Source organism: Spinacia oleracea, chromosome 6, assembly GCF_020520425.1.
Source record: "Spinacia oleracea cultivar Varoflay chromosome 6, BTI_SOV_V1, whole genome shotgun sequence".
NCBI lineage: Eukaryota > Viridiplantae > Streptophyta > Magnoliopsida > Caryophyllales > Amaranthaceae > Spinacia > Spinacia oleracea.
In genome coordinates, this window is record NC_079492.1 from 108,431,186 (window position 1) to 108,456,505 (window position 25,320).

Below are 25,320 nucleotides of genomic sequence, written 5' to 3' on the forward strand. Positions count from 1 at the left end.
AATTACCAAGGGATCATCATGTTTGTATTGGACTCCGAAGCAATCATCGGCAGTGAAAGTCATGTTCGGGGGGTGTGGTTGACTGTCTCCCACGGCGTTGAAGTTCACTCGGTGGGAGAGAGCTCTTAGGTGTCTCTTGTTGGCCTGGCCAGACCTTTGTCCTCCGAACACCACCAGGATGTCGTTCTTCTTCTGCCCTGTGGCTTTGTAAACCCTTTTCTGGGATTGCTCCTGCGGCTTGCCGCTTGCGGCCTTTTCCTTTTCCTCCCTTCGGTCTAACAAGTATTGCTTTAGGTAGCCTCGGCGAACGAGGTCCTCAATGTTATCTTTCAGCGAGTTACATTCCTCGGTGTGGTGGCCGAAGTCATCGTGGAACTCGCACCATTTGTTCTTGTTTCTCCGAGCTGGGTTGGACTTGAGCTTCCCTGGTAGCTTCCATTTCTCGTCATTTTTGTGGAGGCTAAATATTTCCTTTCGGGGCAGAGCTAGTGGAGTGTAGTTAGTGTATTTGGGTTGAAGTTCACCCTTTCTCCCGTCTTTCTTCGGGCTCATGTCTCTAACTCCCACTTTCTCTTTCCCTTTCCTCGAGCTGCCCTCGGGCTTGCTCTAGTTGGTTTTCGTATCTCTCGGATCCGACGATCCTTTCAATCTTGCAGCAGCTTTGTTGAACTCCTCGGTTCTGATAAATGCATCTGCCATTTGGAGCACGTCGGCTATTTTGGAAGGGTTTTTCATCGACAGTTTGTCACGGAACTTTCCCTCCTGGAGTGCGTGCTTCAGAGCGAAGATGGCCATGTCTGGCTGCAAGTTTGGTATGTTGGTTGATTCTTTCATGAATCTGGCCATGAATTCTCTTAGACTTTCGTCTCTTTCTTGTTGGATGGAGGTCAATTCTGCGGTGGTTCGCTCGGGGCAATTGTTGCTCACGAACTGCATGCAGAATCTCTTCTTCAACTTCTTCCAGCTTTTGATCGATCCCTTCGGCAGCGATCTGAACCACTCTCCCGCCACTCTGGTTAGCGTGGTTGGGAAGTATTTGCATCAGCATGCTTCGGAGTAGGGACTCAAGAACATTTGTTGTTCGTAGGAGATGATGTGATCCCTCGGATCCGTGGTTCCGCTGTATGTCAGGTGCGCTGGCAGTCTGACCTTTGGGATTTCTTCCATGATCATCTCCTCCGAAAATGGGGATGACGTTGGGGTCATGATTCTTTTCCCGAGTCTAGCCCTGATGCCTTAGCTTGCCGGGGTTCTGTTGTTAGAACGCTCGGGCGTACGTCGAGGGCTAGGGGTTCGATCATGCCTCCTATTTCTTCTTCTCTCTCGGCTACTCACCTCGGGTCGTTCGTTGGATCTACTTGATTCGCCCACCCCCGGCCTCGAATGGATCAAAGGTCTTAACCTCGAATGGACCGAGGGCCTCAACCTGCTGAGTACCGAGCTTCGGATCCGAGTGTTACGAGCAGTCGATTCGCTTTGGAGAGCTGTTGGGGTAGGTGCTGGTTTTGCAAACCAATCTGGTTGCTGTTGTGCCCTTTTTTGGGTATCCCACGTGCTTTCCATCCATCTTGATGTTAGGTGTGTTCCTGTCAAGGGAGGAAGTTCTCGTTCGGGTCTGGAGACTTCTTCACTGGGCGGCTCATTCAGTCGTCGCTTGGTCCTCCTCTCCTCTCTGCGGTCCTTTGCCAATCCTTGTTGTTTCTCGTTGACTTACGGGCTCGCCTTTCTTAAGCTTGGTCTCAAGAATTTTCCGATGAGTCTCGAATCTTTCGACTCGAGCCAGATCTTGGAACATGTTCTTTAAATCACTGATGATCGTCAAAGCATCTGAGTTGATGAACGTTTTCTGTAGATCTGCACTCATGGTTGCAAGCATTAGACATTTCACATCCTTGTTGGCATCAATCCAACGATTGAGGGCAGCCTGAGTGACCTCTTCGCCTGCGGCTTCGGGCATCGCCTCTTCCAGGACATACTCCTTTTCTTCCTGCATAAGAAATATTTGCAAGTTCCTTTGCCAGTCAAGGAAGTTTTTCCCGCTCAACTTCTCCTTTTCGAGAATTGATCGAATGTTGAATGAATTGTTGTTTGCCATAATTAAAACTACAATTGAAAAGAATAAACAAATAAATAACCATTCACAGTTTCTCTTAATAAACTTAAATTTTAGCATACATGCATAATTCAATGTTCATTAAGCATTTTATTCAAGTTATGTGTTCCGGCAGGTGTGAATAAAATGATTCCAAGATCCTAAAACCCATTGAAGAATTAAGAACATTATGTATTTAGACTCAATTCTAATATCTTTTAGGTAAGCAAAAGCCTTTTGCTAATAGTCTAGAAACTAATCTTGGTTGATAGGTACGTCTAAGAACTTATTAGGTAAACCTATCGATTTTGCCACGACATGAAAGAACTGCTTACTTATATCGTTGAGTTTCATCAAAACTAACATGTACTCACAATTATTTGTGTACCTTACCCCTTTAGGACTAATAAGTAACACCTCGCTGATCGAAAACTATTACTAGATTGATGTAAAGGATATCCAAGTAAGTGTTTATTCTGGCATGGCACCTTTTAACTCAATTTTTAAGTTTGGAACTTAAGGCTCTTACTATGTTGGTTAGATTTTAAGTGAACTAAAATCCTTAATCATGCAACATAATCAAGCCACAATCTCATGCATAATTAAGACATATTTAAAGCAATAAATAACTTAAAGCATGCACAAGATTAATGTGATCTAGTATGGCCCGACTTCATCTTGAAGCTTCAACTTCAAAGTCCGTCTTGAAAATGGAAACTTCGTCTTGAATTTCACCGTGGGAGGCGCCATTTTCTTCAAATAGGATAAGCTATAATTAAACTAATTACAACTATTTGATGGTGCGCAGACCATATTTAAATTGAAAAACAAATTTGGTGCATTAGACCAATTACATTCAAATTAATGGTACGCAGACCATATTTTCTATCCTATTTGGGCCATACTAGTAACTCCATAACCTGCAAAACAGTACATATACAATATATACCATTCACCCATTCATTATCACGAATGGCCCACATAGCTGGTTAGTAAAACACGTTATGCATCACATAAATATTTGCAGCAATTAATTAAGGGCACCAATAATCTACCAATTATTCAGTCCTTATTAATTCTAATCAAGTTGTTTAACCTTAAAGGATTTGTAGACCTAATCAAGAGTTTATGACTAAAAATGCTCCCACGTAAACCAATAAATTCATATGCTTTACTAGTTTTAAACATAAAAATGTATTTCTAGTCTAACCGGAAACATACAAATTTAATTAAAATTTAAAGCTCATGTAAATTTATAATCGAATCCATTAATTTAATTTATTTCAGTTGAATTAAACGAATTTAAATTAATTCAAGATTTAGTTTTAGTAAAATAATTAGTATAAATAAAATTTATAATAATTATAATATTCAAAATTAAAATCCGAGAAAACAATTTAAATTACGAATTTTAAAATTTAATTAAAATCGTTTCCGAACTGAAAATCAAAATTAAAATTCAAAGCGCATCAATCGGGTCAAGACGAGGCCATGGGCTTGCGCCCATGCCCCGTCGAGTCCACGAGGCAGCATCGCCCCTCACGAGTAATCGCACAGCAAGGCACGAGCAGCAGCCACGCGCAAACGCAGCAAGCCAAGCCACGCTTGCGCGCAGCATTGCTCGCCTTGCTTCTTCGCCCATCCTCCCATGCATCATCGCAGCACTGGACGCAAGGCAGGGCCACTGCCTTGTGCTCGCGTGCCACTCGCCTTGCTCGCTGCATTCGTACCGCATGGGCGACGAGCTCCCTTGCTCGTCGTCGCATGCCCGCACTATACAACACCGGCCCCTTAAGGGTAACACGTAGCGTCCATTGCTTTGTGCGTGCAAGTTTTATGAGCGAATCGCATAAAAAATTAAAACTTTTATTTCCAAAATTTATGACAAATTAATAAATCATACTAATTTCATAATTTTAGGGCGAAAAATCGAAAATTTATTAATCAATTAATTTCCGATTAACATGGATTCAGATCTAGGTCATAAAATTTTAAAATTTAACACAAATTAACAATTTTTATGGTGGTTTTTAATCATTGGTACCTAATTAAATTATTAATTAATTATGAAAATCAAATCAATTCTAAATTATTCGAATTCCAACAAATTAATCATAATTACAAATTAGGTTGTATAATTAACAAGGCTAGGCATTCAAACTTGTTAAACATATACAGTATTTAATTTAACATCTTAAATTTACAAACTTTTGCGTTCGAAAAACTAAAACCTCCGAAAAGTCATAGTTATGCTTCGAATTTGGGAATTCTGGGTTTCGGCGAAAAATATTGTTTTTGTCAAAATTTTAGAATGCCTTTTACATGCGGAATTGACACAAAAATCACTCGATTTGGTTGAGTAACGAACATTCTGCCGAAAAACTGCGTAAATATAATTAAATAAACGCAATTTGCAATTAATTAACAATTACGAAAATTAATCACCCTTTTTAATTCCTTGCAAATTTGTAATATTTAACCATGTTTATGCAATTTAGATTATGAAAAAAATAAGAGGCTCGTGATACCACTGTTAGGTTATGATACATATGACAAAACATAAATCATGCGGAAAAACCATAAAGCCAGGAAACATATTATTTACACATAATCATTTAGCATAGTTTAGATGCATACACTTTGTTGCGTGCCCTCCCTAGCTGCGCCCGAACCGAACAAGAACAAGTCTTTAGGACTCCAAGTATCGTCCCTCCGTAGATAGTCCACAGCACGTCCGGATCCGCCTTAAGCTTGACCAACTAGAATCGCCCTTAAGGTTGCTTAGGAATTTCGGCTATTATGGTTCAAGTGTTTTGCTGATTTTGCTTAAAAACCTTACCTTTGAATACTTCAATTGTGTCTATAAATTATGACCCTAGGCACCTATTTATAGAGATATGGAAAAGGAATTATAATCCTACTAGGATGTGGATTTATTAATTAGAATCCTATTTGAACTCTAAATAATAAATTTAATCTATTAGGATTAGGATTTAATCAATACACGAATTCCGATAGGATTAGGATTCGTTACAAACACGAGCGTCGTATGGCCACGAGCATCGCACCACCCGCGCAGGCCTTGCGGCCCACACGAGCAGTCGCTGCTCGCAGCCCAACAGCATGCTCAGCGCGCGCGCGCCAACGACCTTGATGGGCCTGGCCTTGCGTTGGGCCTGGCGAGGTTGTGGCAGCTCCGTGTTTGGGCGCTCGGCTTGCTAGGCGTGGGCCTGGCTTCGTGCTGGGCCTTCGTCTAGCAAGCCTCGTTCGATGCTCATTCGTACGATGCGCTTCCGATTAAATTCCCGGTTCCGGAATTCATTTCCGATACGAACAATATTTAATATTTCCGATTCCGGAATTAATTTCCATTTCGAACAAATATTTAATATTTCCGTTTCCGGAATTATTTTCGGATTCCGATAATATTTCCGATTCCGACAATATTTCCGTTTCCGGCAATATTTCCGATTCCGGTAATATTTCCATTTCCAATAATATTTTCCGATACGTACCATGTTTCCGTTTCCGGCAACATCTACGACTTGGATAATGTTTATATTTCCGACACGATCCATATTTCCGTTTTCGGCAATATCATCGTTTCCGGAGTATTCATTTCTTGCTTGTGACGATCTCAGCTCCCACTGAAACCAAGATCCGTCGATTCCGAATATCCATAGATGGAGTATTTAATGCCATTAAATAGTTGATCCGTTTACGTACTATTTGTGTGACCCTACGGGTTCAGTCAAGAGTAAGCTGTGGATTAATATCATTAATTCCACTTGAACTGAAGCGGCCTCTAGCTAGGCATTCAGCTCACTTGATCTTAGTGAATTATTAACTTGTTAATTAATACTGAACCGCATTTATTAGACTTAATATTATATGCATACTTGGACCAAGGGCATTATTTCCTTCACAACTAGCCTTTGGTAGGTTGCGCCGGCGTTTTTCAAGCCGAAGGGCATCATTTTGTAGTTGAACACTCCTGCATTCGTGATGAATGTTGTCTTCGCTCTATCATCGGGGTGCATGAATACTTGATGGTACCCTGAAAAGGCGTCCATGAAGCTGAGCAATGCATGGCCGCTTGTAGAGTCCACCAACTGGTCTATCCTCGGCACGGGATAGCAGTCTTTGGGGCAGGCTCGGTTCACATCCGTGAAGTCCACGCACATTCGCCAGGAGCCATTTGCTTTTTTGGCCATTACCACGTTGTCCAACCATTTGGGGTACATGCATGGCTCGATGAATCCAGCCTCTTGCAACTTCTTCACCTCTTCGGCGATGGATTTGTTTTTCTCCGAGGAGTAATTTCTCTTATTCTGTTTGATTGGTGGGGCTTCAGCGTTAACATTCAGCTTGTGACAAATCATCTTCGGATCTATCCCAGGCATGTCCGCTGCTGACCTTTCAAAAATGTCTTTATGATCCCTGAGCAGTTGGATCAGATCGATTCGGAGCCTCGAGCTTAGGCCTTTGCCTATTCGCACGCTCCTGTCTGAGTCGTCCTCGAGGAAGATATCCTCTATTTCTTGATCCGGCTCTGGAGATAGGGTTTCGGGACGAGCGTCAACCTCTGCGGGTTTTACCAGACTGCTCGTGCCTGCCTTTCTCCTCTTTGCCTCATATTCCTCTTTTTGAGGGATCTTTCCTTTCTTCTTCATCCTCGGAACCGTCTCTTAGCTTAGGCTTTCGGATGGCGGTGTGGAAGGTTCTTCTTGCAACCTCTTGATCACCTCTAATTCGTTCGGCGAATCCTGCGTCCGAGACGTATATCATCAGCTGATGGTATGTGGATGGGATTGCTTGCATCTTGTGGATCATGGTTCGTCCCATGATGACATTATATACTGAGTCGCAATCCATCACTAGGAATTCGTCTCGGAGGGTTTTCGCCGCTTGGCCTTCGCCAACCGTAATTGGTAGGGTGATCTTTCCCTGAGGAACAGCTGCGGATCCGTTGAATCCGATCAAGAGGTAGCTAACTTTTGTCAGTGACTCCTCTGAATCTTCGAGGATCGGCTGCTCGAAGCAATTTTTGAAGATGATGTTAACGACGCTTCCTCCGTCAACCAATACTCGGTGTACGTTGTGGTTATTGAGATCCATGGAAATTCCCAAGGGATCATCATGTTTGTATTGGACTCCGAAGCAATCATCGGCAGTGAAAGTCATGTTCGGGGGGTGTGGTTGACTGTCTCCCACGGCGCTGAAGTTCACTCGGTGGGAGAGAGCTCTTAGGTGTCTCTTGTTGGCCTGGCCAGACCTTTGTCCTCCGAACACCACCAGGATATCGTTCTTCTTCTGCCCTGTGGCTTTGTAAACCCTTTTCTGGGATTGCTCCTACGGCTTACCGCTTGCGGCCTTTTCCTTTTCCTCCCTTCGGTCTAACAAGTATTGCTTTAGGTAGCCTCGGCGAACGAGGTCCTCAATGTTATCTTTCAGCGAGTTGCATTCCTCGGTGTGGTGGCCAAAGTCATCGTCGAACTCGCACCATTTGTTCTTGTTTCTCCGAGCTGGGTTGGACTTGAGCTTCCCTGGTAGCTTCCATTTCTCGTCATTTCTGTGGAGGCTAAAAATTTCCTTTCGGGGCAGAGCTAGTGGAGTGTATTTAGTGTATTTGGGTTGAAGTTCACCCTTTCTCCCGTCTTTCTTCGGGCTCATGTCTCTAACTCCCACTTTCTCTTTCCCTTTTCTTGAGCTGCCCTCGGGCTTGCTCTGGTTGGTTTTCGTATCTCTCGGATCCGACGATCCTTTCAATCTTGCAGCAGCTTTGTTGAACTCCTCGGTTCTGATGAATGCATCTGCCATTTGGAGCACGTCGGCTATTTTGGAAGGGTTTTTCATCGACAGTTTATCACGGAACTTTCCCTCCCGGAGTGCATGCTTCAGAGTGAAGATGGCCACGTCTGGCTGCAAGTTTGGTATGTTGGTTGATTCTTTCATGAATCTGGCCATGAATTCTCTTAGACTTTCGTCTCTTTCTTGTTGGATGGAGGTCAATTCTGCGGTGGTTCGCTCGGGGCAATTGTTGCTCACGAACTGCGTGCAGAATCTCTTCTTCAACTTCTTCCAGCTTTTGATCGATCCCTTCGGCAGCGATCTGAACCACTCTCTCGCCACTCCGGTTAGCGTGGTTGGGAAGTATTTGCACCAGCATGCTTCGGAGTAGGGACTCAAGAACATTTGTTGTTCGTAGGAGATGATGTGATCCCTCGGATCCGTGGTTCCGCTGTATGTCAGGTGCGCTGGCAGTCTGACCTTTGGGATTTCTTCCATGATCAGCTCCTCCGAAAATGGGGATGACGTTGGGGTCAAGATTCTTTTCCCGAGTCTAGCCTTGATGCCTTCGCTTGCCGGGGTTCTGTTGTTAGAACGCTCGGGCGTACGTCGAGGGCTAGGGGTTCGATCATGCCTCCTATTTCTTCTTCTCTCTCGGCTACTGACCTCGGGTCGTTCGCTGGATCTACTTGATTCACCCACCCCCAGCCTCGAATGGATCAAAGGTCTTAACCTCGAATGGACCGAGGGCCTCAACCTGCTGAGTACCGAGCTTCGGATCCGAGTGTTAGGAGCAGTCGATTCGCTTTGGAGAGCTGTTGGGGTAGGTGTTGGTTTTGTAAACCAATCTGGTTGCTGTTGTGCCCTTTTTTGGGTATCCCACGTGCTTTCCATCCATCTCGATGTTAGGTGTGTTCCTGTCAAGGGAGGAAGTTTTCGTTCGGGTCTGGAGACTTCTTCACTGGGCGGCTCGTTCAGCCGTCGCTTGGTCCTCCTCTCCTCTATGCGGTCCTTTGCCAATCCTTGTTGTTTCTTGTTGAAGAGGAAGTTTTGCATGATGGTCATGGCCGCGTAGAGTTCTTCCCGGGATGGAACTGGAGGTCCTACGGTTGCGGCGGTCGTAGCTCTGCTTGGCTGTGACCTCGCCACCGATTGAGGGTGTGCCTCCTCATCAGATTCTGAGTCTGATTGCACTATCATTTCGTCATCATTGTTGTTGACAATATCGTTAACCATTTTCAGAAAAGAGATGGTTCGTGTTTTCAAGGCTTTGAAGTGTTCTTCCCCACAGACGGCGCCAAATTGTTCCGGTGTTGTAAAGATGGAAACAATGGGCTTCGAATGAAGGCCCTTTCGTGTGTGTTGAAGATCTTGCTAGCTTGAATGAGTTGTGTCCGAATTCACCTGCACAAAGACAAAGTTACTAGCCTCGGGGGTGTTTCCGAGGAAAGCCCCTCCGATGCCTAAGTAAGAATGATGCTCGGATTGTAGAGAGAAGTTCTCTAGAAGAGTAGTCTTTTTCATCGGGGGTGTTTGGTAGAGTGTAAAACGTTTTCATTGTAAAATAATTTTTCATGGAAAATATTTTTCAAGGGAAAACACAATTCCAAACTAGTTTTCCTTTGTTTGGTAGCTTAAAGGAAAATGAGAGAAGATGGTGAAGATTGAGGGGAAGAAAGGAGAGGGAGGTAAGGAGGAAAGAAGGAAAAGTGGTTTCCCTCACTTTCAAATGGAAAAGTGTTTTCCACATTTCAGGGAGTCATGGAAAATGGTTTTTCATCCCTTACCCAACCAAACAACGTAAAATGATTGAAAAGGGGAAAACCGTTTTCCATGAAAACGTTTTACGCCCTACCAAACGGAGCCTAAAGGAAATATAAGTGAAGGAAAGGAAGACCTGATGGGAGATATTGATGTCAGATTCCGGACGAAACCTTGTTGTCGGAGACAATAGATTTGATAGAGGAGGTGAATGATGTTGAAAGAGAAAGTTGGCATTGAATGGAGGAGGAAGGATGGAGAGAAGCAGAGGTTACAAGAATTAAGGAGAAGGAAAAGGGAAACACGTGTTTTCGATCTAAGAGGAGAGTACGAGATTAAATCATAAATAGTTTATTCTTAAGGGGAAAGACAAAAAAATCTAAGAAAGAATTTGGTGTATTTCAGTAATATCACTATAATAGGAATAGTAACACACCTTCAACCATTTGTATATATGCAAATTTGATGGTGCAGGCGTGTGCATCGTTCTCTAGGTGCACCGGGAACAAAACGACATAAATTATACACAAAATGAACGTGTTTCATTAAATCCCGAGAAGAAAAAAAAAGAATAATTCCCTTGAGCAAAAGAACAATTACCTTGAACAAAAGAACATCAAAGGCTATGTTCTTTTCAGTTATGTTTTTCGCGTTTTTATTTGATTCGATGTTATTCTTGCGATATATATTCTTCTGGATTTTATGTTTTGAATTCAAACTGTGAAGAGGAGAGCAAAAGTGTGGACTAGGTTTTCTAAAATGGTTTTTAGAGAAAGAAAGTAATGAAAATTTCCAAAAAAATCGTTTATTTTTCTGCTTTAACATCAAATTAAATTGATTCTTCTTCTTCAAATCTGAATTCTGCAGCTGATAATCAGATTTTGGGAGGTAATGTAATAATAAATTCTATGTTTTGATGATTTTGATTTTGTAAGAATCGTGTTTTTGATGATTTTGACTATTTTGATGATTTTGAATTTGTAATAATCGTGTTTTGATGATTTTGATGAATCAAATTATGTAATAACACGCTGATTTCGTTGAAATCGTTGATTTTGAAGATCTTGATTATGTAATTACGTTTTTTTTCCAGAAAAGAACAGTTTAATGTATTTAAAGAACATATGCTCGTTTTAAAAGAACAATTTCATTATAGTAGAAAAATAGACCATTTGCGTTTCATAATATGTTCTTTTATTTTATTATTTTCAAATTCATTTGCGTTTCATAATTTGTTCTTTTTATTTTATTGTGTTTTTTTTCGTGTGACTTTTTATTTATCCTTTGTTCTTTTGGTTGCGTTCCTTTTCTTGTTATTATACATGTAACTTATAATTTTTTTCAGATATTATGAATAATGTGCTCGATAATTCATAACAGAATGATGCTAATGATGATTCAGAATCATATGTTATTGTGGGACAAGGTACTTGACTTATTCTTTTAGTCTCTCTATTTTTTTTAGTCTTTTCATTTGTTCTTTTTATAATATTCTGTTAAAAAAACAAAATAAAAACACGTGCACAGTTCTCATTATGCACTCTTTAAGAATTTTCCTTTCTCCTTCTCTGTTCTTCTTTGATTCTAATTCCTATTTTTTTATTTTCTATTTTTCAGCAACTATATATATAATAATTGTACTTATGAATCATAACTATTAGTCATTTTAGAATTTTTAAAATACATTTTAGAGAGAGAAAGAAGAGAGGATTTATATTCTCTCAACATAAGAGAGATTTTTTGAGAGGGAAAGAGTGAGATAGTGAGTGAAAGAGTGAAAAACACATTTTCTCCTTATTCTCTCTTTAAAATTCCTTCTGAATGTTTTCTCCTTAGTTGAAAATGAGTGAATTAAGAAAAGTGCTAGTTCAATTTGGCTAGTTTTCGAAGTTCGAGAATCCTAGGAAAGCATGATATTTTCTGAGGAATAAGATCAGTTTTTGAAGATTTATTAAAAGATATTGATGCTCCTGATAAATGTTGATCAAGTGTTTAAGGTACGCTTTCCTTGTTTTTTCTTCTAATGTTCTTTTGAAATTGTAGTATCCTTTTCATAACTTAACTTTAATTTTACTGTATCATCAACATAGTTTGTTCTTTTATATCAACATAGATTGTTCTTTTAAATTTTAAGAGAGTTTTAAGAGAGTTTTTTTTATACAGTTAATGATTATTTTTTTTAAATTAAAATACGAATTTAAAATAATAAACAAATTATACTAATAGTATAAAAACAACTTTTAAAAGAATATATATATTATTTTAACTCGTAACACAATATTCTACTTTTTTTTTATTAAAAGAACAAAAACGATTTAAAAATGAACAGATTTATGTTTTTAAGTCCAAAACCATTAAAACACAATTTATTAAAAGAACAAATTACACTTGTAAACGAATATAGAAACATTTTAGATCTGGTTTTAAGTTCAACAACTTCATTGCAGTATCATCTTCTTTTCTTAATAAAAACACATAAAGCATAAGAAAAGAACGATAATAAATTAAAAATAGCATAGATCCGGATCCGGTTTAAAGTTCTTCAAAATTTTGTCGTTTAATTTTAATTAGAACATATAATGGTTTGAAAAGAACAAATAACACTAAAAAAAGAACATAGTTTGATTCGTGGCAAAAGAACAAAAATACTTTAAAAAAAATATAGATTTAGTTTTAAGTGCATCAAAAAATCGTTGTTTCGTCTTTTTAATTAGAACATAAAATTGTTTGAATAGAACAAATAACACTTAATAAAATAACATAAATCTGATGCGTGGGATAAGAACAAAAAGTACCTTTAAATAAAAATATAGATCTAGTTTTAAGTGCATTAAAATATCATCATTTTCTTCTTTTTAATTAGAACACTAAATGGTTTGAAAAGAAAAAATACAACTAATAAAAGAACATAGATCTGTTGTTCTTTTCATCCCTTTCATTATGTTCTTTTGTTTGATAAAGAAAAAGAAAATGTTTTTTTTTTTCATGTGTTTTTTTTTTCATTATTTTATTGTCGTTTTTTTTTTAAATTTTAAATTTTGAGTATTTGTTATTTTTTTTTTCTTTTGATTTTGTTCTTTGTGTTTTTATAAAAATGTTGTTGTTCTTTTTTTTAATTAGTTGTGTTCTTTTAACTTTTTTGATGTTTTCTTAATATTTTATAATATTATTGATACTTGATTTTTTTGTTGTTTTTCTGTTGCATTTTTCACATGTTCTTTTTTGCAAAATAGTTGTTCTTTTTATAGTTCATCAGGAGAAAAAATATGTTCTTTTCATTTTTGTACATTTTCTTTGGTTTTTTAACATGAGTGTTCTTTTCAAGTTTTGGCTAATGTTCTTTTCGTTTACTCTATTATGTTATTGTTGTTTAGTTTATTACGTTCTTTTTTGGTTTTTTTTGTTTTTTTTTTTTACTTTTTACGTTTTATTTTAATGTTTTTGCGTTTTGGTGCAGGTGCACGTAGATCTACGTGCACGTCCTGCACCATCCGCGCGTTGCTCAGGGGTGTCAATTCTCAATCCGACCCAGTGACCTGATGGGTTTGTCCGACCGTTTAGAATCCGAACCGTTTAGAACCCGCAAGTTAAGATCCGAAATCCGATCCGTTCCAATTATATTCAACCCGAATCCGACCCAACCCGTTAATATTGATCCGATTAAGATCCGAATCCGATAACAGACCGATCCGTGAGAATCCGAATCCTTTTAATCCGAACCGAAGTGATCCGAAACCCGTTTATGATCCGATCCGTTTGATCCCGAATCCGTTCCAACACGAGGAAAATCCGTTTAATCCGAACCGTTTCAACCCATGACCCGTTTAATCCGAACCGTTTCAACCCATGACCCGTTTAATTCGAACCAATTTCGATCTGAACCCGTTTAACCCAAACCGTTCACTACCAATTAAGCGTATGACTATTAGCTATACGATGTACTTGTACTTCATTCTCCCTTTATATACTCTGCTCAAATGAAACTTGTAATTGATGTAGATTTAAGGCGTAAAGACCTTTCAGGAACGGATGTAGTATTAAACTAAGTTTTATACTATATACTCAATAACTTATATTACTGATCTTAAATTCTTATTACTTTTAAAAGTTAGTTATCGTTTTCGTCTCCTAATTAAGTCATCGATATTATAATTATATAATTTGGAACCAAATGGACCCAACCCGGCTAAATCCGATTCAATCCGACCCGTGTTTGTCCGTTACCCGATTAATCCGATCCGATATGAGTCCGACCCGATATGAATCCGAACCCGTTATAGTCCGGCTAAACCCGTTTACAATCCGATATGTTCCAATCCGATCCGATCCGACCCGACCAGACTACAATCCGACCCGTTTACAATCCGATCCGATAAGAACCCGTGCATAAAAAATCCGACCCGATCCAATCCGTTACGTTTTCAATCCGATCCGATCCGACCCGTTAGCCAAATTAATCCGTTCCAATCCAATCCGATTCAACCCGAATTCGATGAGTCCGACCCAAATCCGATCCGTTGATCCAATTTCACACCCCTAAGTTGCTCTATATAAGTGTTTGGATTTTGAAAACACCCATCCTCCTCTCAAAACGTTCTCCCTTGTACATAAAAAAAAACATAACACCAAATCCTAACCCTTCCCCAGACAAGCGCCTCAGTATAATATTCCAATTCTTGTGTGTTCTGTATCTCCTTCCTCCTTCTCACCCTGCTCCCAAAACCCTCCGAGAAAAGCATCATCGTTGTTGTATTTATAGTTGATCTGTAGTCGGAGGCGCTTGTTCCAACCACCTCTCCTTCTCTGCGGCTGCTGTTCTTGGTAATTATCTACAAATATACAAGTTATTAATTCAAAGATGTAATTTTCTAAATTGATTTTATTCAGTTAGGTTTTTTATTAGCTTTGTTATGGTGTTGTGTAATTAGTAGTATAATACTTGTTTGATGTGATTCGGTTTTTATATATTATGGGTTCCAAATTGTTGAATATATCATCATGTTTGGGGTTGTTTTGGTGTTTTTCATGAGAAATTCAACTTGAAATTCGAATAGTCCTTTTTTATACGATTCAATTTTTCTAACGATCATGGTCCAGCTCTCTTTGGGCCCAGGGCTGGTGACCCTCTTGCTCTGGCTCAGGGACGGGTCCTGATGTTGAATTAGGTGTGGATGATCTTATGGTCATGAAGATGAAACATATCAGTGCTTTACCCTTTAAAGCGAAATTGGATGTTGATGCTTGTGTTTCAGTTGTGGCTGCAAAAATAGTAACAGCCTCAGGACCCAAACAGCAGCTCTATCAACCAAAAACTGCCATTGTCACCTGCACAGCTGCACTACAAAACTCACCCAACCAGCCTGACAATGGCAGTAACTGCAACTGCAACTGCAACTGCCACTGCCACTGCCAGTGCACCCCAGCAGTATACTGACCACCAGAACCAAGGCAGCCACGAAGCCACTACACAACAACAACAAAATTATAGCACTGCAGTCCCTGCAAACAAAACCAGACCAGCATCACTGCACTACTGCAGTCTGCAGCCTAACATCAGTTCCTGCAAACACAAATCCGAGCAGCTGCAATAAAAAGTGTCCAATTCTTTTTAACATCAAGAATTGTCAAAAGAGAATTTTCAACAATAGAAAATAACAGCAAAATCTAATTATAAGTTTTGATTTTGTTAATATTTATTTAATTGAACCTTCTAACATTTTTTATATAATACTAGTAGTGAAAAAGTTGATAAGTTAGACTCTTTTATTTGGCAAATTAGGAGGTACTCCGTTAGACCTGTCAAACATGTCGGTCGGGTCGGGTTGTAAAAAATTATTTTCGGGTTCGGGTTGAATCGGGTCGGTCACTTTCGGGTTCGGGTTTAGAAATGCTTGTTCAAGACCTAAAGTTTTCGGGCACAATTTAAAAAAACTAGTTTTTGGGCGCGTTCGGGTTATATGTTGATCGGGTAATGAAATTTAGAAATTATGTTGTTCTTAAGTAGGTGTTAGAAGGTGTTTAAACCAAATGACAATAATTAAAATTTTAACATATGAAGTCTTGTCTTTTTAATTATTACATTTTTCTGCTCATGCATGTTCATCTTCCCTGAAAAAATAGATCCACTTTAAATCACTTATTACCACCAATAACATATCATTTGTACAAAGACCAAAGAAATTTGCAACTGTTACAGTTTACGACTATACTCATGTTATCCAATTAAGGGAAAGACTTAACAAAGTCTAACTATTGAACTATACTGACAAAACTTTTTCTTATAGGAGAACCAAAACTAATTTTCAGTTCCCCTAATAACAAAAATATACAAATTAAACCCACCTAAAAGTCTCAAAATGTCGATAACGATTTGCCCACCTTTAATCATTTGCATGGAAACCATAAATTATAAGATTATCCTTCGATCTCTGCAAAATGGATTGCAACTAATTAAGCAAGAAAAATAAACAACACACTTCTATTCTTCTAATGTGCTTAAGAAAAATCAAGAACAACGTGCTTAGAGAGAAATAGATTGGGGGGGGGGGGGGGGGAGGTGGTATTACAGCTTGAATTGCATGCATGAAAATAAACAATATAAATGTTGAATTAAAGCACCCTATAATTTCCTATCGTTTCAAAAGGGATAAGTCAAAAAGTCTATTAGTGAGGTACGTTAAATTTTGAATTAATGCTACAGGAGAAGGGGAGAAGATTTGGGGATTGAATTAAATTGACGTTGAAAATAATTAAGCTTGGAGAGTTAATGGGAAGGTGAAGAATGGGGAAGATGAAGTAGGTGACGGTAGTTTAGGCATAATTAAGTTGAGTATCGATCTTAATTTTGGGTAATTCCTCTGTCCCGTTTTTGTAGTCCTGATTCTATTTTAAGCATCCCAAAATTATAATCATATTTCTATTTATGGTCATTAAGTTTTCCACTTTCCCATGTACTATATAAATTAAAAATGCACTGAAAACCCAGCACAACTTCTCCATGTACTATATTCCTTTTTTCATGTATTATATTTCACTTTCTCATACAAATCTATTATCAATATACTATATTCTAAATTTCTGTGTACTATATTACACTTTTCCTAAAGCCCGTGTTTTTAGTCAAACAATACTATAAATATGAGATGGATGTAGTACAATTCTAGTAAATTAAAGAGACGGAGATTAGTAGGATACTACGTAATAACTAATGATAATAAAGTAGAATAATGAATGACCATTACTTTTTTATAACAAAAAGTAAATAGAACGATTAATAAGATTGAGACACGTGTCATAAAAATAGTATTGCTTATGTGTCATTGAAATGGTGATGATTATGATTTTTAAATACTAGATATTTGCAGGATGAGTCACAGTAATGAGGATGAGAATCGATCTCAGGATCACCTAAAACCGGAAAAAAAGCTCTAACCAACTGAGCTATTCCCAACTCTCGGGTCAAGTCGATATTTGACAGTTCTATACTCACGTACAGCCTTTTGCTTTTGCTTTTGTTTCCTTATCTCCTAAAAAAACAAAACACCAAACCCTTTAGAAAACCTCAGTATTAATACTCCAATTCCGTGTTCTGCATCTATTTCCTCCTCCTCACCCTCCCAAAATCTTCCGACAAAAGCATCATCGTAGTTGTATTTATAGTTGATCTGTAGTCCGAGGCGCCTGTTCCAACCACCTCTTCTTCTCTGCTTCTGCTGTTCTTGGTAATTAACTACAAGTATATTGTATCGATTTTTATGTTGATTTTATTTGTATTTTTTTATTGATTCAAAGATGTAATTTTCTAAATTGATTTTATTTGTTAGGTTTTTTTTAGCTCTGTTATGGTGTTGTAGTATTATACTTGTTTGATGTGATTCGATTATTATATATTATGGGTTTCGAATTGTTGAATATATCATGTTTGGGGTTGTTTTGGTGTTTTTCATGAGAAATTCTACTTGAAATTCGATTAATCCTTTTTTATATGATTCAATTTTTCTGACGATCATGCTCCAGCTCTCTTTGGGCCCAGGGCGGGTGCCCCTCCTGCCCTGCCTCAGGGACGGGACTGATAATGATCTTATGGTCGTGAAGATGAAACATATCGGGGCTTTACCCTTTAAAGCGAAATTGGATGTTGATGCGTTTCAGTTGTGGATGCTATCTTCTAATTGTTTAAAGTTGTTTTTGGTAAATAAGCATTATATTAACAAGAATCAAAAAATGTTTGTATAAGGATGGGGATTACTCCTCCCACAAAACCCAACAACCTACTACCAAACTACCAAAACAAGCTACAAAACTAAAAGACCAAAGCAGCACCTTTACAACAGCCTCAGGACCCAAACAGCAGCCCCATCAACCAAAAACTGCAGGTCATCAGCAAATCTCTCCTGCTAACTGCCAAAGTCACCTGCACAGCTGCTGTTAGATAATGCCTTGAATCGGTCAAGCCCCTTACTGCAACGCCCCAGCACGGGGATCTCGCCGTATCTGTTATCTTCGACACGGGTTATCTGTTTTTGGGCCTATTTTCTGGGCTTTTCCGCATCTGTCTAGAGAGTACTATATAAACTCTTTAGGTCATAACCTAGCCGTATTCTGTAATCTGTATTCCTCAAGATCAATAAAACTTTCCTTCCCTCTGCCTGTGGACGTAGCTAACACATTGTTAGTGAACCACGTTAAATCTCTGCGTTCTTAGCTGCACTACAAAACTCACCCAACCAGCATGTCCACCAGCCTGACAATGCCAGCAACTGCCACTGCCTGACCTACTAGCAGTCCAGCAGTATACTGACCACCAGACCCAAGGCAGCCACGAAGCCACTACACAACAACAACAAAATCACAGCACTGCAGTCCCTGCAAACAAAACCAGACCAGCATCACTGCACTACTGCAGCCTAACAGCAGTTCCTGCAAACACAAATTAGGGCAGCTGCAATAGAAAAGCAGCCCAGCACCAGTCCGGTACACATACTACAGACTAGCTTGGCAACAAATCCTGCTAACCACACCCCTCTGCTATGCAGTCAAGACTCAAGCCCCTCAACAAAAGCCCCACAAGTCAACTTAAGACACAACTAAACACACAGGAGTTCAATTAAAATCCAAACAACATCAGCAATAGAACAGAAAGATTGAAACCTTTCCCACAAGGTCAACCAAAGTCAACTTGCTTCCCAAACCTACAACAACCATCCAAAATCCATTAGCCCAAGTCTAAAAGGGCCAAAACAGTACAGAACTATATATTCATCTAGTCATATGCGCATTAGTTATTTCGAATATTTTTCATCTTATATACTCTGTATTTGTGTTTATTGGTTTAATCTTGTGTCACCAATGTAATTTTTGGTGCTTGAATTGCAGGCTGAATTCTGGTTAGGGGAAATACAGGAGCCAGCCGATAAAAGAGTTTGTTGAAAGAGGTGAGCAAGATCCTAATCCTAGCCTCTATTGTTGCGATCTCTACGCGTTTCTAAGGAAGGACTCCTTCATATAACCTATGGGAAAAGATGTTAAAGCAACTCCTGTGTTTGAGTTATCTTCATTTACCGTAACAAATGATGTATTCAATAATCTTCAGGATGAAAACGGGTGTGCGTGTATTGAACTTTATGGTCACATCAAATTTATTGATGATAATTCTGATGAGTACATTCTGTTTGATTGTGATCCTAGTGATCCAGCGATTGTTTATTTATCGGACAATAATTCAGTACTCCTCAGAGAATCTATATTTAACCCGCCTTATTGGTCTTATTGGATGCATAGATTCTCTTTGATAATTTATCTAAAAGATAAGCGTAGAGATATTGTAGTTGTGGATAGTACCAAAGACTTTGATTTCGCCTTTATGGATGTTTATGATGTAAACGAAGGTTGTTGGAGGATAGAAACCCCCATGTGTGGACTTGTTTCAGTGCATTACAGAATTTTCCCATACGCAGTCTATGCTCATGTGGATGTTGAAGTTGTTGACTGTAATGGTAGTAGAAGAAGTTATAAAAAAGAAGATTGTGATAAGCCTTTGAAGAGTGAAGACCTGTGTCAGGCTGTTGTGACCGGCAAAATTTTGTCTACTTGTAAGACACAGGATAAGAGGTGTATTTCGCGAGTGATATTTGATGAGAGTTGTTATGATTCTGCAAATTTGACTTCTACTGACCTGTTCTGGATCTGTTGGTTGGCTGTTCCAGCTTATTCTCGGAAGCTTAGAATTGAAGTAGACTTAGAGGTTGACGGCGAAAAGATAGGGAGTGGTCACGTTTTGGATTTCGACGTCACAGACATCTGTGTGCCAACTCGAAAGGAAATTAAGGAACAAAATTGGTGCATCATAGTGAGGGTGGACTGGAAGCATGCATATTCTTTCATTACCAAAGAATATTTTGTTCGGATTGACCCTAAGCTTTTTGTTGAAGGAGCATCTGCTGCAGAAAGTGAAGGTCATTCAACGTTTTCAAAAATTTCAAGTAGAGAATCACATCTAGAGGTTGGTGCATTTGTCTTTTGCTTTCTCCATTGCCATATAGTTTATCTTCTTAGTTTTTCATATGGTGTTTTCTGTTTACAGGTCTTTCCTGATATATATGACCCTAGCTCAGTGAGCCCTATAGATATGAGCACTAAGGGGTAGGTGCCTCTTACCATGCTTCATTTGCCTTGTAAACTTGATCTTTTGAACTACTATGTTGTATTCTCTGAAATGAATGAATTAATTTATGTTTTGTTTTATATGCTTTCTTAATGTTCCTCTTTCATATGCTCATCTACTTAGATGGGCACCCGACTTTCTTTGGTAGTAGAATTTGAAATCTACGATTTTCTTTCGGGTAATTTTTCTTATCTTTCAAAAAAACCAAAAAAATCTTCTTATCTTCCAAAAAAAAAAAATGTTCCTCTTTCATATACATAATACATGCAACCAAGCTATATTATCCTTTTTATGTATGGTTTGAAAAAGAATTTTAAAGCCTTCTACTTTATCAAACACCAACCTAATACTGTGCAGTATCTCTTCTAACCTTCCCCCCCTCATTCACAAGTCACAACCATGGATACTGCTTATTTGTAAATACTATTGTCCTTCTTTCCTTTTCAGGGTTCGGCAATGATCTTTTGATGGTTGTATGTAACCACCAAAACATGGAATCTGGAGTTTGGTTGTTGATTGCAATCATCTCTAAGGCCATTATCATTGAAGCACTATCTTTTCCCCTATTATTTGACTTCCAAGTTTTTTTCTTCCCTCTCTTCTGATTCAGTGGGAGGTTGAATGACTTAGGGTGTGTTAGAATCGATGTCAGATTTATGGATGGAAAGTCGGTGATTTTATGGTGGGTTAGAAACTTCCGAGTTTTTTTCTTCCCTCTCTTCTAATAATGTGCGGTGGAATTATGGTGGTCAAGAATGTAAACGGTTGTGGCCTTGTGGGGGAATTGAATTACCTTCTTGTGTCACCCAAAAGTAGGAAAGTAAACATAAAAGGGAGATAGGGTGTATGAATTTTTATTTTTTTTTGTTTGTTTGTAATGGTGGAAGTTAAAATTTCATTCATCAAACCCCATACGGCATCTACAAATGAGTAGATCTAAAATACGAAATAAAATCTGTACAGAAGTAAATGAAGTTGATGAGCTAATTCACTTGCTGCCGTCATATTCCAGTTCACCCTTGCGCTGTATTGTATCAGGTTCTTGAGTTGATTCTGATGTATAGTGTATCCTATTCGCTTAAGCCTTAAGGGTGTTTGAATAACAGTAGAGGGAATGGAAGGAAGAAGGGTAAATAGGGAATGACTTGGTGTCAGATTTTAATATCCTCCCATTTCCTTTCTCATCGATCTCCAAATCAATATCCAAATGAATCTATAACTCTCCTTTCCTATGAATCCTCTTCCTTTCTCTTTAAGGATTCTTATCCAATCGCTTGCAAGTGGTCCATATATTTTCCAGTTTGGAGTAGAAAAAATAGAATGTACCTACGCTGTCTACCTACTTATTCATAGTTTGTTATAGCTTGCTGAATATGCTATGCTGGTTTACTTGGCCATTTCTAGAACCTGGTAAGGAAATGGGAGAAATTTGGTAGCCATTACGGGATTCACGAACAAGCAACAAATTACTGTTTTCTTACCAATTTCGTCTGCTCACATTTACTGAACAGTTTGAGATAGCTGCATGAACAGTAAATAATTAAAAACAAAAAGCAAGCAAGACCAACGTTGTTAGGGAACATGTTTTATTCAAATTGTAATCAATTTCATGTTTACTATGGGGTCTAATATAGTCAAATACGGTAGACATACGGGTTATTGAGGTAAATTTAGAGTTTGAATATGATAGGATTTAGTTTAATATTTAGCTTTATTTTTCATCTAAGATATTAGTACTATTGGAAGCAGTAAAAAAATTGTAATAGTTCATCCTAATTAAAAGATCAAGGCACAACATCATGTGTTTGTTATTGCTAGAGCCTGAAGTAAACATGAAGAGGATTATTATTTTTCAAACATGTATACTTACTAGGTAGTATGTAAGTAGTGATTGAAAGCCGAAACTTACCTTGAAAGTTGCAAATAGATTTTTTTTTTTGGTTCTAATACGAGGAGTTCACGCCGCATTCGGCGAGTGGATTAATTTCCGGCGTAAATTTGCATGGGTACCTCGATGGGTAGCTGGTTAATTCTTTGATTGCATGTTTGAAACTCTTAGATAATTGTAATCTTATTAAATGCAATAAGAAATTAAGAATATTGGAATATCACGAAAATATCTGAATTTGGTTGGCTAACCATTTACCTTGGAACTCTATGGTCCCACCGAATAATTAATGACATACATTTTCTTAACCAAATGTCTCAAACTCCGTGTTTTCCATGTGTTGTATTTAAATATGAATGGAGTATGATACAAAAAATATTAATTTAATTTAACACATGGAGTATGCTGCATAATGGAGTAATGGAGTATGCTGTGTAATAGAGTATGATAAATGTCGGAGATGCAATGTTATTGTGGAACTAACTATTTGTTTTTCAGGATGGTACGTGATCCTATACCTTTGTTCTTTCCATACAACCACAGTCTTGTGGAGATTTTCTCAGTTTCTATTACTCCTCCTCGGGAAAAATGTTGGAAACTCTGTGGAGAAGTCGAGTGTACTGATACATTTGAGACGTATAATATCTTTTGCAAAGAAGGGGAAGAATATGTTGAGGTGAGTTACTCTAAAAATACCTTGCCATTACAGGAGCCTTGTAGTTGTTATGTGGGTGGAAATTTATGTTTAGATATTCTCCTAACAAATAGTCAAGGCTTTGAAATCAGCAATGGTTACGTGTCATGGTATGAATTTCAAGTTGCTAATTGGTACGACCAACGTATATGTTCAATAGTTCGTGGCAAATACGGTTTTGCAGCGGTTCATTATACTATATTTTCGATGGCAGCCCAAGCTGGAGTTACTATTGTTTTAAATTCCAACGATGGTTGTTCTCGTATGATTCGTGGGAACATCTTTGGTCGTTATAGTGGCTATAGATATCACACTTACTACGAGAAGAAATATTTTCAAAGTAAGTTGTATGAAAACTGTGCGGAGGTAAATAATGCAGAGAAATTACCATTGTCAAAATCTGTTGTTGCAGTGCCGGTGAATCACTCGCTTATTCTTGAAGCACATATTCAAGTTGGTAAGCTTGGCAAGAATTTTCAAGATGAATATTTCAAGGGTCAGGTTACATTTAAGCCGGTTCTGACTGAACCTCCTGAGGTTCAGTCTAGCCATCAGATAATTTATGGAGAAGACTTCAGTTTATCAGTTTTAGTTAATTGGGGGTAAAAAAAAATCTATATCTCTAAATAAGCAATACAAATATTTTGGTAAAATATTACAGAGTATATCAATTACCTTGTGTGGCTGCTTCTCCCCTCTCTCCCTCTTTTCTCTCTCTTTTTAGGGTTTTCAAAAGTTAGGGTTTTTTAGGATGGAAATAGCCAATTTTATTCGGAAATTTGGTTATTTTCCCCTCTTCTCTTTCATTCTGTTGTGTTTTTGCGTTAGATATCAATAAAACTACATAGTTTCAGTGTAGTAAGTACCCCTATGGTGGGTTTGATTGTTTCGGTGTAGTAAGTACCCCCATGGTGGGTTTGCTTTTAGTTAAGTTTTGTGAGTTTAGTTTAGTTCAGGTTGTTTATTTGGTAAAGACTTATGCGGGATCGAAGAGGATGTTAATCTTTCGACTACAATCAGACGAATCAGACGGATATCATATTTGTAACAGCTACAACAGATCTATAGACCCCCTCGTCAATGAAGGCTGTAAATCACAGCGATATTAAAGAGGGTATACAGAATGTTTTGATATACTACGATCGTAGCTATGATGAAAAGAAGTTTTTATTTGATTCGATTGCTATGTATTTGTTAGATTAAAATCTTAATGTAGATATCGTATGACTATTTATCAATGAATTAATTTGTTTATCAAAAAAAAGTTGATTGGGGGTAACAAGTTAGTCTTCTTTTTGTTGCATTGTCATTATTCACACATATTTCGTATTCTTTTTGACTTGATCTTTACCCATTTATTTTGTACATCTTTGAATAAACAGAAATTTCATGAAATGCCCTCGAGTTTTGCCATAATTCACCAAACGCCCATCAAGTTTCAATAATTTCATAAAATACCCCTCACAATTCGTACAAATACCAAACATACCCTTACTAATAACGGGTCGTTAGTCCTCCGTTAGCCAAGTTTCCAATTCACCCAAATGCCCCTATTCTGAAACTTATTTCACCAAATGCCCCTATTATGAAACTTATTTCACCAAATGCCCCAAATTTAAATATAGCTATTCTGATGTTCCGACGACTAGTTTTTGTGTTTGAAAAGTGGTTCTTGGTCATGGTTGGCTATAAAAACCCCTTTGCTGAATGGTTCTTGTATTTTAGATGTTATTTTATTTTACTTTGCTAGTTTCATAATATTTGTGTCATGACTTTTCTTTCAAAATCATCTTCCACACCCAATGAGTCCACATATATTAGGGTACCTAGCAAATTTTGTTATTGTGGTAGGAATGGAGGTTGAAGTGGTGTTCCACAAGCTCTTCTGGATAGCTGCTAATGCTTTTTGGGGTAGTTTTTTGCACATCTGTTTTGATCTTGCACATATTCATTGAGTAGAGAATAACTTTAAATGTAGTTGGTGCAAAGATGTTTTGTAAGTGAAGCTAAAAACAGAAATGCTTCCCAGTTTGGTATTTTGTGCAGATTATGCAACATCAATTATTTATGAACTGTGAATTTGTTTCTCATTACTTGTGTTTACTTCATGATTACAAACAGTAAAATTACAAACATCAATATCCCCATTTGTATTACAACTTTGACTACTTTTTGATGTTCTTTTAGCTTCTTCTTCATTTGCTTCAATTCTTCTTGCATCTTACTGTTTCGCTTGTTTTCAATACTTTCTCCTTCGTCTAAGCTTCCCCCGCATTGTCCTTCGTGGTGTTGCCCCTTGTTTTCTTGCTCAACTACTCCCTTGTACCATCTCAGATTGTTTCAAGGATCACACTTGTAGTACAACCTTTGTGGATTGAGTGTTGTATCAGAGCTTCGAATGACAAATTTCCTACCACAATAACAAAATTTGG

General features: G+C 38.1%; 1 protein-coding gene across 1 annotated transcript; it reads left to right on the forward strand.

The window, feature by feature from the left end:
- The first annotated feature begins 17,137 nt into the window (after nucleotides 1-17,137).
- Nucleotides 17,138-23,814, forward strand: LOC130462550 (uncharacterized). The gene is made up of 4 exons (XM_056831016.1): nucleotides 17,138-17,364; nucleotides 19,019-20,144; nucleotides 20,226-20,284; nucleotides 22,693-23,814. Exons 2-4 carry the CDS (start codon nucleotides 19,155-19,157, stop codon nucleotides 23,492-23,494), a joined length of 1,851 nt encoding a protein of 616 aa, XP_056686994.1. The 5' UTR covers nucleotides 17,138-17,364; nucleotides 19,019-19,154; the 3' UTR covers nucleotides 23,495-23,814.
- Nucleotides 23,815-25,320: the final 1,506 nt, after the last annotated feature.

What these genes read in the sequence shown, in the direction of transcription:
- LOC130462550 (XM_056831016.1), top strand. Translation starts at nt 19,155, where the DNA reads ATGGGAAAAGATGTTAAAGCAACTCCTGTGTTTGAGTTATCTTCATTT. An exon ending in GTAGAGAATCACATCTAGAG is followed by an intron (nt 20,145 to 20,225) that starts GTTGGTGCATTT and finishes TTCTGTTTACAG; the next exon opens with GTCTTTCCTGATATATATGA. An exon ending in ATAGATATGAGCACTAAGGG is followed by an intron (nt 20,285 to 22,692) that starts GTAGGTGCCTCT and finishes TTTGTTTTTCAG; the next exon opens with GATGGTACGTGATCCTATAC.